This window comes from Myxine glutinosa, chromosome 8, assembly GCF_964187855.1.
Source record: "Myxine glutinosa chromosome 8, kmMyxGlut1.1, whole genome shotgun sequence".
Lineage (NCBI taxonomy): Eukaryota > Metazoa > Chordata > Myxini > Myxiniformes > Myxinidae > Myxine > Myxine glutinosa.
In genome coordinates this window covers 47,053,403-47,070,044 of record NC_136268.1, presented here as the reverse complement: position 1 = coordinate 47,070,044, position 16,642 = coordinate 47,053,403, and the positions used below count along the sequence as shown (strand labels likewise).

Sequence of the window (16,642 nt, the reverse complement as noted above, 5' to 3'; positions counted from 1 at the left end):
GAATGAATGAATGAATGATCGTTTTAAGGCCATTTTCCCCGCTAGAGTGGGGGTTAGCCTTGCGGGTCCCTTGACAATCATGGTTTCCTGTTTGAGGCAATATTTTTATGGCCGGATGCACTTCCTGACGCCAACCCTTAGTCGCCTCTTACGATGCGCAGGGATACGGTGCACCTATTGTAAGCCTGGGTACATACCTGGATCATTCCTTGATGGGCCTAATGGCCTCATCTAGCATTGAAGTTCCTTGTATGGGAATATATATATATATATATCTATCTATAATTCCAGTAGTGTGTGTGTGTGTGTGTGTGTGTGTGTGTGTGTGTGTGTGTGTGTGTGTGTGTGTGTGTGTGTGTGTGTGTGTGTGTGTGTGTGTGTGTGTGTGTGTGTGTGTGTGTGTGTGTGTGTGTGTGTGTGTGTGTGTGTGTGTGTGTGTGTGTGTGTGTGTGTGTGTGTGTGTGTGTGTGTGTGTGTGTGTGTGTGTGTGTGTGTGTGTGTGTGTGTGTGTGTGTGTGTGTGTGTGTGTGTGTGTGTGTGTGTGTGTGTGTGTGTGTGTGTGTGACCGCTGTTTCTCGACAACTACCGGTCCGATATACTTGAAACTTGCCAGGTATATTGCTGGGGACCCGAGGATGTGCCTTTTCAAGGTTTGAAATTAATCGGACAAGTGGTTCCCAAGGTATGGTCACCGTACTCACAAGCCGTTCGCTTTGGCTTTGCGAATGGACCAAACCATTTCATGTAAATAGAGGGGGGGGGGGGGGGGGTTCTGTGGTCGTTACTGCATGTAAACGCATGTTTTTTTGCACGCACGTACGGGCAAGCACGTACGTGCGGGCACGCCCTAGTATATATATATATATATATATATATATATATATATATATATATATATATATATATAGTCACGTGAAAAAGTAGGTACACCCCATGTAAAGTTTGGACTTTTTCAACATATTTCAACATACAGCTATTTGATCTTCATTTCAACAATATTGACAGATAAAGGTGATATAATATAACAAATATAAACAAAACATTTACATTTTGTAGTCCATTGTATAATTTAAATAAACATAAATGCAAATTTCGCATGTGGAAAAAGTAAGTACACCCCTACATTTTTAGCCGCGTCGCAAGACGCTGGTCATAGAGTGCTCTCTGCTGTTGTTGTTGTTCTTCTTCTTGTTCTTCTTCTTGTTCTTGCAGAGAAGACAAAACCTCAAAGCTCCACCCATTCTGGGAACCATAGCTCCACCCATTGTGGGAGAGGCTTCATATAAACAAATATCCACCATTTTATTAACTCGCATAGCTTTGAGGCCTGTTTTGTAGGCCCGTGGTGTCTTCCTCTCTCACAGTTTTATTTCAAATCAAATTCGATATATCATTTCATTTTTCACAGTCGCTAACATAGTTTTAGACTCGGTTGAAAAAAAACGGGAAGAAAATCCGATGAAAGTTGCCCTTTATAGAACGAAATGAATTCTCAAAGGCCTGTAACTTCAAGTCCATTGAGATTTTTTTTTTTTAAATCGCGGCATGGTCAGTCATACACCGCCCGAAATAAGAGACGGGAAAATGCCGAGATATATATATTTTGTTTAAATCACGGCATGGTCAGTCATACACCGCCCGAAATAACAGACGGGAAAATGCCGAGATATATTAAAAATTCGTCCATTTGATGACAATCGTCACGATGAAATATTTAATTTATACGTCGTCACAATAATGTGGAGAGAGGAGCATAGCTTCGTTCACGTGTCGCCACACACGGGAAATTGGCGAGATTTTTTTTTTTTAAATCGCGGCATGGTCAGTCATACACCGCCTGAAATAACAGACGGGAAAATGCCGAGATATATTAAAAATTCGACGCCACACGGGAAATTGCCGAGATATATTTTCACTTTGCACAAAAATAACATCAAGTAATCGAATCAATAGGAATGTCCTGTGCCTATAACATCGACGTTATAGGCACAGCTGCATCTAGGCATTGTGTAACATCGACGCGGCTTTTGTTTTAATTAAAACTTTTTGTACTTGTTCACTACTTCAAATACCTAAAATTAGAATCAGGTGCACCAGCTCAGGTGCAAATGATTAGAACATCGTTAGAGAGGATCTTGGAGGAACCTGTCTTATTTAAACCTCAGACATTTAGTTTGGTTTGCCCTTTGTTGTTGAAGTGTGCGGCGTCCCCATGCCTAGATCAAAAGAGCTCTGTGAGGCCTTCACAAAGAAGGTTATAGATGCCTACGAGTCTGGGAAGGGATTTAAAAAGATCTCCAAACAATTTGAAATCAATAATTCGACTGTCCAGAAGATCATCTACAAGTGGAGAAGATTCCAAACAACTGCCAACTTGTTCAGGCCAGGCCGCCACAGCAAGTTCATCCTGAGAGCAGACCGCACGATGCTGAAAGAAGTCTAAGAACCCCAGAATGTCATCACGGGACCAACAGGTAGCTCTTGCCACTGTTGATGTCAAAGTGCATGAGTCTACCATTAGAAAGAGGCTGCACAAATGTGATCTACATGGGAGGTGTGCCAGGAGGAAACCTTTGCTGTCCAGAAAGAACATCAGCACAAGACTAAAGTTTGCCAATGAACAACCGAGGCAAAGACCAGCACTTCTGGAACAATGTGCTCTGGACAGATGAGTCAAAGGTAGAGCGATTTGGCCACACTACCAGAAGACATGCTTGGCGAAAACCAAAGACAGCATTTGACCACAAGAACCTGATACCAACTTCAAAGCATGGTGGTGGATATATGGTTTGGGGCAGCTTTGCTGCATCAGGGCCTGGGCAGCTCACCATCATAGAATCCATGATGAATTCTTCATTGTACCAGAGAGTGCTTGAGGATAATGTGAGGCCATCTGTTGGAAAATTGAAGCTCAACCAAAGGTGGACCTTGCAACATGACAATGACCCTAAACATACCAGTAAATCCACCAAGGAATGGCTGAAAAGAAAGAAATGGAGGGTTCTGGAATGGCCAAGTCAAAGCCCGGATCTAAATCCCATCGAGATGTTGTGGGGGGATTTGAAACGAGCTGTGCATGCAAGAAACCTCTCAAACATCGCACAGCTGAAAGAATTCTGAATGGAGGAGTGGGCAAAAATTTCTCCCAGTCGATGTCAGAGACTGGTAGACAGTTATAAGAAATGACTACTTGAGGTTGTTTCTGCCACAGGGGGCAATACCACCTATTAGAGCCAATGGTGTACTTACTTTTTCCACATGCGAAATTTGCATTTATGTTTATTTAAATAATACAATAGACTACAAAATGTAAATGTTTCATGATATTTGTTATATTATATCACCTTTATCTGTCAATATTGTTGAAATGAAGATCAAATAGCTGTATGTTGAAATATGTTGAAAAAGTCAAAACTGTGCATGGGGTGTACTTACTTTTTCATGTGACTGTGTATATATATATATATATATATACCTAAAATTAGGTATATATATATATATATATATATATATATATATATATATATATATATATGTATATATATATATATGTATGTATGTATGTATGTATGTATGTATGTACACTACATGACCAAAAGTATGTGGACACCCAAACATCACACATCTCATTCCAAATTCATGGTCATTAATATGGGGTTGGCCCCTCCCTCTCCCCCCCCCGCCCCCCCCCACTGCTGCTATAACAGCCTCCACTCTTCTGAGAAGGCTTTCCACTAGATGTTGGAACATTGCTGTGGGGATTTGCTTCCATTCAGCCACAAGAGCATTCGTGAGGTTGGGCACTGATGTTGGGCGATTCAGCCTAGCTCGCTGTCGGCGTTCCAATTCATTCCAAAGGTGTTTGTTGGGGTTGAGGCCAAGGCTCTCTGTGCAGACCAGTCAAGCTCTTCCACACCGATCTCTACAAACCATTTCTGTATGAACCTCCCTTTGTGCATGGGGGCATTATCATGCTGAAACAGGAAAGGGCCTTCCCCAAACTGTTGCCACAAAGTTGGAAGCGCACAATCGTGTAGAATGTCATTGTATGCTGTAGCGTTAAGATTTCCCTTCACTGGATGGAACTAAGTGGCCTTGCCCAAACCATGAAAAACAGCCCCAGACCATTATTCCTCCTCCACCAGACTTTACTGTTGGCACTATGCATTCAGGCAGTTGCGTTCTCCTGGCATCCGCCAAACCCAGATTCGTCCGTCGGACTGACAGATGGTGAAGTGTGATTCATCACTCCAGAGAACGTGTTTTCCCTGCTCCAGAGTCCAATGCTGGCGAGCTTTACACCACTCCAGCCGACGCTTGGCATTGCGCATGGTGATCTTATGCTTGTGTGTGGCTGCTCAGCCATGGAAACCCATTTCATGAAGCTCCCGACTAACAGTTGTTTTGCTGACGCTGCTTCCAGAGGCAGTTTGGAACTCGGTAGTGAGTGTTGCAACCGAGAACAGATGATTTTTACGTGTTCTGCGCTTCAGCACTCGGCGGTCCCATTCTGTGAGCTTGTGTGGCCTACCACTTCGCGGCTGAGCTGTCGTTACTCCTGGACGTTTCCACTTCACAATAACAGCACTTACAGGTGACTGGGACAGCTCTCGCAGCACAGAAATTTGACGAACTGACTTGTTGGAAAGGTGGCATCCTATGACGGTGCCACGTTGAAAGTCACTGAGCTCTTCAGTACGGCCCATTCTACTGCCAATGTTTGTCTATGGAGATTGCATGGCTGTGTGCTTGATTATATATACCTGTCAGCAATGGGTGTGGCTGAAACAGCCAAATCCACTAAATAGAAGGGGCGTCCGCATACTTTTGGCCATGTAGTGTGTGTGTATATTTATATATATATATATATTAGGGTGCATCAAACGCCCCATGATTTTCAAAAAGTTGTTGTATTTTAATGTCTATTCCCTCAAATGTTACACTTGTTGGTAGAAGTATGTATGCAAAAAATAGATGAAATCAGAGGTCCTGGGTGGCCACCGGCCACTTTTATATATTTAGGGCCATTTAGGGCCACAGCTAAACTACTTTACAAGATAATGTAAAATTAACTACAAGATAATGTAAAATTAACCATTATACCTATATACAAAAGTAAAGTCCTACTTTTACTAAATGCCTAATATCAAACAGTTAAAACAACCTTACATGTCAATGTAAAATTAACCAAAATCGTTCTTCATATTACAAAGTTGTAGTACAGTGTTGTAGTTTTGTACTTTCATTGATTAAAAGTTTGAAAATGTATTAAGCACAACGCCAATGTCACTACTCCAACTTTGCTCGTTTCCGCAAATTTGGCCTCGCTTTGCGGTCACATTCAACCACTTGAAGAAGATTTTGGAAGTGGTCTTCTCTTCTTGCAGTTGAGACAAAATCAGTTGCGAGCTTTACTGCTCTCTCCGCAGGGTCATTCACAACATTAAGCCCATCCACAATGGACTTGGCTGCCTTGAAGTGCTCATTGTTCTGCCAAGTGTCAACATCCTCTGTTAGGAAGGTCATATCTAGGTGAAGAAGGTTTACTGTAAACCACGAGTCCTCGTTCACAAGATCAGCCAGGGTTGTCGCTTCTGTAATTTTTGGAAATGACGGTTTGCCATATCCAGAACCGTAGCGGTGTTTTGGAGTGCTTGGCATTTCATCTGGTTGTATGGCCAGTAACACATCTGCAAGGGCACGACGATCCTTTTGAGGAATTGCATTGCTGAACAGTGCCAAAACAACCAGTTCTGGGGTTAAATACCACAAATGTCTATCAAAGGCTTTCACAGCGCTGACTGAAATGGTTGAGTTGACAGCTTTATAGTTGAGCAGAGTCTTGTAAAAGCACAAATCAAACCATGGGGCATTTGAAGCAGACTGACATATGAGCCACCAATCACAATAAATATAAACAACAAAAACAACAAACTCCTTCAGTTTTTTCTGTTGATGTTGTGTTGTTACAGTTCCTCGAGGTAGTAGAGAAATTTGCTCTTCAAGTAGGCATATTTTGATGGAATAAAGAATCTTTGACATCCACCTTGCTTTATGCATGGCCCCTGGTCTGTGGAGTGTTCCTTGTTTTGTGACATCATCATCGAGGACTACCTGGCAGAGTTGTGCCATTTCCTTGTAGTCTTCCCTACAGTATGAAGCGCTTGTGCGGATTGTGCTTAAAACCTTGTTTTTGCAGGATAAAAGCAGCTGTTGTGCATAGTCATTGTACATGGAAATGTCAATTTTGGTTAAACTTTCATTCTTTGCATGCGATATGCGTTCCCAATTCTTCTGGAATTTTTGGAACAAAGATACTTCTGGAGACTTTGATGCCTCAATTTTGAGAACGTCAAACACATGATCCAGGATTACCTCTCCAACATGATGGCGACATGCACACCACAGAAGAGCACGGTCCAGTTTTGATTGAATGGTAACACAGGCAGCTGTAACGTGTCCAGTGTTTGATGCTGTTGTGTCAAAACATAAGTTGACAACTGATTGTTTGCACTTCCATGAATGTAGATACGTGTAAGTGTGCTCGGCAATGATGTCACCTGATGACCTATCACTTCCAGGAGGATATCTAGCCACCCCCAGTAGCTTTACATCAGTGGCATTCCCAACCAACACTGGCAATCTTTCTTCCTTGACATTCTTGTTTGTGAGCGTTGGTATCTGCTTGCCATCCCAGTGAAGTGTTGCAGCTGTTGGGGCGATCCAATTTTCTTGAATATCTTTGGCGATAGCACTTGTTATTGATCGTCGAGCCTTATCAGCAGTTGAGTACGACTTGGCCACACGACGTGGATCACCTCCTGCCTCTTGAATTACAGCTTTGGTGAGCGCAACCTGTTGAACAGGAGTTATGTTTAGTCGAGTAGCAACAGACACAACTGAATGTCTTTTCAGAATATCATGAGGAATAAAGGCAGATGTACCTGCATATGTTGATCTGTGGTGACTACGCTTCCTTTGAAACTCTGGAATCGCCTCTTCTTCAGTTTCTTCCAAGCTATCTGCAGAGTCACTATCATCAGAGCATACAGAACTAATTGTCATCTCTTGTACACTGGATGATTCATGACGTTCTCGTCTTGAAGCTTCCGCTAAGAGGCGTTTTTCTTTTCTATGATCTTTATCAACTTTCTTCTTGTCAACACCACCAAATGAGGCTACTCTGTCAGATTTCATTGACTCTAAAAATACTCTATCTTCCTCATTCTTAATGTTTGTCATTGCATCTTTTGTCCATACACCAAAGGTCTTATCAAGACGTTCATTCATGGTTTGCAACTTAGCCAAAGTGCTTGGAGATTCTCGGCGAGAAACAGGTATTTGACGCAATTTGTTATTGTCATTAAGAAGGTCAAGTATTAGTTTGCAGCATTGATGGTCTGAAAGCATAGGAATATTTGCTTTAGTGTAGAATTTTTTCAGCTGGATAAGGACGATGCTGGCAGATTTCCATTTCAGTGGCTGAGTTTGTTTGCCTTCACATATTTCTTTCTGGATGTACCACATCACGCATCGAAGAACCTGCCGGCAAGTTGGGAGGCGGACTCCTGTCAATGTACCATCTGCTTCTGTAAAAGCATTGCCAAGACCAAAAATGGCACTTGCTAATCTGGTCTTCTTATCTGCCATCTGAAAGAAAATAAAGGATATTATTAGACTACTAGTATGGGACCCACGATTAGACCTCCGATTTCATTCATGTAAAAATACAAACTAATTATCAAACCATCGTTTTTTGCATAAAATTGTTATATTTGTATTCCTCTCATCAAGACCTTCAATTTGATACCAAACATGACTAGGTTTGGGTGTAAAATAACAAAATCAAACATTTTTACATAGTGCGGCCCCGAAAATGGCCCTAAATATATAAAAGTGGCCGGTGGCCACCCAGGACCACCTCTGATTTCATTTATTTTTTGCATACATACTTCTACCAACAAGTGTAACATTTGAGAGAATAGACATTAAAATCCAAGAACCTAAGGGCGTTTGATGCACCCTAATATATATATATATATATATATATATATATATATATATATATATATATATATATATATATATATATATATATATATATATATATATATATATATATATATATATATATATATATATACATATATATATATATATATATATATATATATATATATCACACATACACACATACAAACAACACAATTCTATTTACAATGAAATACATGGCCTGGGTATCGTTCAAACTGTCGGTCCTTATCGAAATGTTCCTTAATGTGCCCACTGGCACACCACAGGAGGAAGACCAGAATAAGAGACAGGACTGATAATGCCTGCTCGGACACCGTAAAAGTTTGTTCCGGAGCCAATGACTCCACCGCCCTGCCAGAGGGCCCAGCGCACACTGCACTTGTTCAGGCAAGAGATGGAAATTCCAAACTCTCCCAGGCTCCTTGAACTGGGCACACCTTACTTGGCACCTCATTCGACGACACCCAGATCCTGTTTGAGAAAAATCTCTAGATTCTGGAAATACCAACTAGAACTGAGCTGAGAGAACGCAGCGGGAACCGAGAACCAGACTGAGCGGGAACTGGACTAAGCGAACCAAGACAGTATGTGCATGTGGGCTTTTATTTGTTCCCATGACGCCCCACCCTGTGACGCCACCCTGTTCCTTCTGGCTCACACTGAGTGGCGGTTCAGCCATCAATCAATGGGAAGCGTTCTCGAATATTCGGGGCTCGTCCTTTGTATCAAAACTTGCGCCTTCTTGGTATTGTGATACCAAATCCCCCTTAAAGCACATACAAGACTGATGACAAAGAACCACCTTTAGAGGCCATTTTTCCCCGCAGAGCAGGGGTTGGCCTATTTTGGGCACCTTGGACACACACACACACACACACACACACACACACACACACACACACACACACACACACACACACACACACACACACACACACACACACACACACACCAAACGGCTCTGTTATCGTATGGATGAACTGTTTACTAGGATATGTAGCTGCAGCATCTCAAATTAGTTACATTGCCCTCCATTAAGCTGTTTTTGGTTTTGATTAATGAACAATTCCATTCTCCACTCTAACACAATTCTGTTTTATAGGGTGAGGTGGCTTTGCCTCCAGCGCTTCCTTTGGATCAACGGATCATCAAGCGTGAAAAGGATGATGGTTTTGAACGTGTTGAGGATAGGACAGATGTTAATGTTTCCAGTACCACGTCGGTGTCAGAGAGGAACCCGATGCTAAACAAAACTGCACAGTGTGAACTGCTACCAACAGATCACCAGCCTCAAAATGATAAGCAATTTTATGATCCGTCATCCATCAACAGTGAACCTTCAACTGTGACACCGGATGTCCCGACTGTGACACTGGATGTCCCACATGAGACGGTGGGTGACGAAGTGCCCAATAAAATGTCTCCAGCTTACATTTTCTTGGCACTTGAGCATTCATATTTTGTCCAGACACCAGAAATGCGCTCAGCTGTGGCTCATTACTGGTTGCATCGCTTTTCACAACGGTCTGCCTACCAATGCAACTTCTGTGAGGATGTGTTTGATAATGAAGCTGCCTTCAAAGAGCATGAGGCTATCCATGGTGAGGCTCTGGTACAGTGTGAGCACTGTCACTTGCCTTTTATGAGTCAGCATTTGCTTAATGTGCATCCGTGTGGAGTAGAAAACTCACAAATGACACCCACTGTCGACAAATGTTCAACACCAAGACCTCCTCCTGTTTCAGTTGCACAGGTAGAGCCAATTCAAACAGAAATACAAATACATCCAGCTGATGAAATGGTCAAGCAGGAAGAGGACACCTTTCCTATCCCAGAACCTGAGTCTCTAATGCTGACAATCGATAGTGTTACTTCAGAGCAACTACCAACAAACACAGTGATTCCTGAAACATCTGAAAGCGAGAATAGGATAGAGCAGGTTCTTTCATCGCAAACTGAGCACTACATGCGTATGAACGCTGGACAGATGCTCTACTGCTGCAAAGTGTGCCATCGATCTTACGTGCAGCTGACGAGTCTCAAGAGACATGCAAATGTACATTCCTGGCGAAAAAAGTACCCATGCCGCTACTGCAGCCGTGTGTTTGCACTTGCGGAGTACCGCACAAAGCATGAAGTGTGGCATACGGATGAGCGGCGATACCAGTGCATTTTTTGTGCAGAAGCATTTCTTACATATCATTTCTTGCGCACACATCAACGTACTGCACATGGAATAACACCTACCAAAGGCTCACCATCGGGACCTGTCGTTCGCCTTTATCGTCTTCTGCCCCGGCAAATAAACCGACGTTTCTATCGCCTTTCTCCGCACGAGAATCCGGCCACACCTTCCTTGCTTACGGACATGACCAGTGAGCCACCTGGATTAATTGACCCTCATTTAAGCCTTGATAAACATCACAGTGGTGAGGGAGCTTCCTGCCTTCCCAATGGAGCAATGGAGTGGAGCAGTGCTATGGAGGCCACTACCAGTTTTGATGACAAAATAGAAATGACAGATATCGGGGATCGGCCACCATCTAAACGTGTTCGGAAGCAAAAACTTTTACCAAATGGCGAAAGGGATGATGACTATTATGGCGAAAGTGACGACTCTAATGATTATCATATTGATGCCGATGGCAGAAGTTATTACGGCAAGCCAAAGTATCCATTTTCATTACATGAGGGTGGTGATGTTGATAGTGATCCCGAATGGCGTGACGGCAATTGGAGGCCATATGATAACTGCAAGTCAAAGCGTCGTGGATACAAGGTAGCTAGGGGTCAGGGCCATTGTGGCAGCTGGCAAAGAAACGTTGATAATACACAATTTTCTCATCTCCAATCTACAGCTGTTTCCTCCCCTACTACAGATGTGTTATTGTCAGCATTTACAGATGCATCAACTGGAAGCTTATCCGTAATACCTGGCAGCATGCTCCATATTTCAGAAAGCAACATATCAGGTCTTCCTCCCAATCCTTTTCTGGAATTCCAGTCCACAGGTGGCATAATTAACCAAGACTTAAGAATACCTGATGGGCTTGAAGGTGGAAATGTTAGCGAGGTTGCTGCTCAGGTTTCAGCTGCGCTCAACAATGTTCAAAGCAGGGATGTGCTAACAAATGCCGTACATGAAAACCTTTGTCCCATCGCTTTGAAAGCGGATAGAAAGGCTGAAGATTTTGCAATTGCAGAAAAGTTGCTTCAAATTGGCAAAGTACAAGCAGATGGAGGTACAGACCAAAGGTCATCTCAAGCAAAAGAATCAAACATGCTTCTGGACCTTTCTATTTCAAAAGGGTCCAAGTTTATATCCAATTGTGGACAAGAAATTAATGGTCCAATGGTTTCCTGTGTTAATTCTTTAATATCAGAACCAAATCAGCTTTGCTCATCCGCATTTCAAGGTCATGTAATCAAACAAGGTCTTGATTTAAGCACTGGTGTTTTCAAAGAGCCTTGCTCTCACAATGGTGCGGCTGACTTGCTATTTGCTGACGCAAATTCTGAACTTGCTAAGTTGAAAGATTTGCCTACTTTGAACAATTCCAGTTTTCATTTAAATGACTCTCACGGATTGTACCATTGCCCTCACTGTGATATGGTGTTCCCATTGCACAAGCACTGGCTTCAACACCAGTTTGTTTGCCACAAGGAAAGGCTGGATGAAGTGGAAGTTTTGGTTGGTCGTGAACTTGCGTTGAGCGGAAAACTCCGACATTCTGCACTGGATGAGTTGAACTGCAATGATAAATGCATGCAAATCAAGACACCTAGTGAAGTGAAAGGGCTCACTTCAGTGAAAGACAATGTGTTTGTAGGTCATGGAGATGGAGACAACTCTAGCATAGAAAGAAATTATGGGAATTTATTCAGCTGTAATTACTGTCATATTGTGCTATCCACTGAGGCATTACGCTCAGATCATCACCTCTGGCATTGCAGCCAGTTAAAGGATAAACAGCAGAAACGAAATCTTGAAGGCAGCACCAATTTCGGTTTGATTACAAAACCTGAAGCAGTGCAGTCATCCAAACAACAGCATCCAGATGACACATTTGCTGTAATTGATGCTAATGCTTCACAGAAGCAAGCTAACAGGACTCCAGACTCATCACCATCCTCTCCACTGCCCCAAGCTGATCTGCCCTTCACCTGTTCTCTGTGTAAGGATCGCTTTGCGCACGCCGAAGAGCTTGCATGCCACTACGGCTGGCACTGGGTGGATGGGTATGCCGATAAGTTAAGTGGCTTCAAGTGCTTCTTCTGTCCACGTGTTCTCAAAACAAATGCAGCACGTGTGCAGCACCAGCGTTGCCATCGAGCTGATGCCACGGAACCTTCCTCATCTCTTTCTGTTACATTACCACAGGCCTCTTGATATCACCATCAGCCTTTAATTTTCTGTTAAGCTCCCAATTGCTTATTTTTTCCCCCTCATCATCCTATTGCTCTGGAATTTGGTGTTCGTCGTTGCTCAACAACTGTCATTTGTTGTGTCTTTAGCAATTTCTTTTGCATCATTATCCCCAAATATTTTGTTAACTATCATCAGTTTTTCCTTATTGGCGTCCCAAATGTTTCCGCTAAGTTTATTTGGTGAGACACTTTTTTGCGTGTCCACCAAAGCCATGTTGCATGTTTGTCGACTCACCACGAGTCACCTGCAAATGGATTAAGGAGGACTCGATGCTTTTAAACATTCATTATTTTGCACATCCTGTGGTTTGTGTTATATCTGCTGTTTTATTATTTTTGTTTAATAACCAAAGTGACCTTTTTGTGTTTTTTTTCTCCCCACCTGTGTTGATATAATATTTGTTTTAAATGTAATAATTATTATTATTTTTAGACATAGTTCATAAATAATTTTGACTGTTGCATCAACTCCCATTTTTCACCTTTTTGAATTTGTACATTTGTGACACACCACACAATTAACTGTTCCAGTTTGCTTGCAAAATGTACATTGCTCTAAGCTCAACAGCCTTGTATTTTTATTTTTCAAATTACAAAACTTTCCGTTTTATCCCTAAAGTATATTTATGTTATTGGCAAAAAAAATTTAAGTTATCAAACTCCTTATTCTGAACATATTTTTTGTTGTAGGAAATGATAATTTATATAAATGAGGTGGACTCAAAATTTATTGATAGTTTTGTCAGTTGAACAATTTTTTGCAGATACCAACTCCAGCACAAAAGTAGCAGTCTGCATTGGTGGCATGAGAGAATAAAAACACGGTAATAAAATGTTTCGACTTGCCCACCATATAGGATCACAAGGTGCTGATGTCGGCACATTCTTGTGATCCTTTACGGCAGATAACTAACAATTTTATTCTCATGTTTGCATTATTCTCCAAATTTTTGCCTTATTACAAAATTGATTACACGAGGTTAGACTCTTATTAAGTTCTGGAAATATCTAAACCTTGCTTTATGAATTTTTCACTTATTTCCGAACCACAATTTCCACTACCGTGGCAATGAAACCACCATTGCTGAAAAACAGGCCCGAAAGAAGAGCTTCTATTCTCATGGAGGATTTTTTTGAAATAAATCACTGTCTAAATATAATTTCTACTTAATAATCACTTGCTTTTATGTTTTGTTTATTTTAGAGAAATACATGGCAGCCGTTTTGAGTGCACCTTGTAAATATATACATATATATATATATATTATTTGTTGAGCTAAACATAGTTTAGATAAATTTTGGTTTATTGAGACAACTGTTGTACATGCGATAGGATTTGTAAATGTTGTGGCGTCTGTCTTGTTTGTCATGCCTTTTAGTAGAGTTCAATTTTGATATAACAAAGCCCAACGTCACTCGTTTTATTATTTTCCAGAATGTAGTTGGTTCATTTTACCATTCCTGTGAAGATAAAATAAAAAGATGGAAGTTTTTATTTTTTTATTTTACCTGTGCTGTACACGTGTTTGTGCTTCCCACATCGTTGTAGTATTTTTGTAGGCAAATAGGTATCTGCTGATTTCTCTACAAGGTGATACAGGAAAGTGCATTTAGTATCTTTGTTGCACTTAGTAATGCTATCCCTGTAAAATGATTTTTATACAGGTATTGAGGGTCGTGGAAGAGCAGAATTGATCGATAGGGAGGGACAAAGGGAAAACATTGGGAAGATAACAGAGTTGCTCCACAGCACAAGGAGAGAAAATGTGTCAGAAAGATGAGAACTGGGAAATAATCGGCAGTGAAAATCAGAAGACAATGAGGTGGCAGTAGGCAACGGATATGAAGTCCTGTACAAAAGAGCTTGAAACAACAGACTCAGGAAGACCATTCCACAAAATATAAAAAGGGGTGTAAAAGAATGGAGGTGAGCATTGAGTTCAAACTTGGAGTGGGGTAACGGAAAGGGTTTTCCCGGAAGAGTACATGTAAATCTGGATGGGCAGAGGCTCGGTGCAGAGATGAAAGGGCAAGAGGAGAAAGACGGGAATAAATCTGGTAAAAAAAGCTACAAGGTCAACCAACCTGCTTTCATTGAGTAAGAAGCAGACTCTGAGACTCAGCTTCCTGATGTGAGATTCCAATGACACTGAGGGATTTGGATTCCAGTATCTGATTGGGAGATAGGGGATGGGGGGGGGGGGGGGGGGTGGAAATGGGAATCAGCAGCACCAGTCCACAGTGGAGGGTCATATTCCATGACATTTGTACATCTTTATAAGTTGAATAGGGTAGAGGAACAACGTGGTCTTGCAGAGGTGGTGCCCAGATTTGGACACTAGTTTGTAGATATAATCTTTCCAAGATAGGCTATACTGATAGTGAGTCTTAGGAACTCTCGAGACTATATCTCTTCCAGAGGCTCACCACAGAATTAGTCTTTATGGAGGGACAAAGTGATAATATCCTGAGTCTTTCTTTGCTTAAAAGACATGTTCCAGACAGATGACCAATTTATTATTTTCTGCAGACTATGATAGAAGGATTCTGTCAGGAAGAGGGGAGCGGAACTATCTTGTACATAGTGGAGACATCTGCAAAGGAAAATAATGGATTTTCCAGTGACAAAAACATGTCATTGATTTATATCAAGAACACGATTTGTCGCAGAACACTACCCTGAGACATACAAACTTCGCAAATATACAGCATGGGATATTCCATCAAAAGGAATGTGCTGCTTGCTATTGTATAGGAAATTTGATAGCCAGTCAAGGAGGGATCCCTGGATACCATTATCTGACAGTTTGGAAATCAGGGCAGGGTGCCAGACAGTGAAATGCATGGGAGATGCCTCGTGAGATAGCCCTGACCACTTGTTTGATGTTAAGGGAATCCATCCATTGCTGACATAGCACTAGCAGCATGTCCAATGTGGAGATCAGGGAGTTGGAGAAAAGATGAATCTTGAGATCTGCAATTATCGATTCCATCTATTTCCTAATTATAGGATAAAGTTGGCCGGTTAAAGTCAAGAAGGTCAAAATTGGCACCATTCTTATGAATTTGAGTAGCATTGGCGATTTTCCATGATGCATAGGCAGGTGGCCCACAGAAAATTACCTGGAAAAGAGCAGAGAAGCAAGCAGGAGGATATGAAGCAGAAGAAAAGTTTTTGAGTAAGAGCACAATGATGTCATCAGGACTAGTAACGGTATACTTCCTTGAGAAATATGGTCAGGATCCCCACCATTCGACCCCTGCTGACGTTTTCGTCCTCAGCGATGCAATGTTCAAGCCTTATTTATCCTGCCAGTGCTGTGTAAAAATTGAATAAAAATTTTCTCCAGGTGAGTTTAATGGCTGTAAAGTAAAACAAACAAGGTAAGGGCAATGATAGAGGACATTACGTGAGAAGACATGTCAACTCGGCTACGTACCTTCACAGAAATGCAATCAATATCATCCATCTTTAAAGTTATCTACCTAGATTAATGGTTGTCCTTTTTATGTCTACATAGTCTCTTCCCCTCCACCCCTTCACCGTATTCCCATTCCTCTTGTCAATTTTCATTTTCTTAACGCCGACCCTTTGTTTCTCATCTTCACTCCAACTTCCTCTCAAAAACGAGGAAGAGCGATGGAGTGACAATTACCGTAATTTTTCCGAATATAATATGCACGTCCCCCAAATTTGTTATGAAATGTATTGAATTTGCTTGTTACCATGTATAATACGCACCTAGACTTTTGCAATACTGTGGTCAAAGTAACCCTTTGATGACAATAATGGGAGAGTATCCGTTAAGTTGCTAATTGCGAGTTTGCCTTTGCGCTTGCTACGTTTGAAATCATGGCCGGCAAAATAAACGTTCTCAAAAACCCATTGCAACATTTCCGCACTGCGTGTATGTAAAGATGACCATTGCGATTTTATAAGACCGATTTAAAAATACAACATGAGATCAAAAGCCGGTCTCAATAATGCCCTCGTTGGCTGTTTACGGTCAAGTACTAACACTTAGTCCAGTGCTTAAAGTCACTGTTTTCATTTAGTTAGGCCGATAAAAAAAAAAATACACAACTCATGAGAGAAATTCTCTTAAATGTGGATTCTTTTTAAGGAAGCATTATCGTTCACAACACGTCAGAAATGATGTTCTGGATTGGCTCCAATATA

The 16,642-nt window shown here is 41.5% G+C and overlaps 1 protein-coding gene across 3 annotated transcripts in view; it reads left to right on the top strand.

Moving 5' to 3' along the window:
• ZBTB38 (zinc finger and BTB domain containing 38) overlaps positions 1-12,538 on the top strand; it is a 108,810-nt gene extending 96,272 nt beyond the window's left edge. For all 3 annotated transcript variants that reach the window (XM_068124398.2, XM_068124399.2, XM_068124400.2), the window contains one exon: positions 9,137-12,538. In XM_068124398.2, coding sequence (XP_067980499.2) covers positions 9,137-12,424 — 3,288 coding nt within the window. In that variant the 3' untranslated portion in view covers positions 12,425-12,538. The remainder of the gene's footprint in view (positions 1-9,136) is intronic.
• Positions 12,539-16,642: the final 4,104 nt, after the last annotated feature.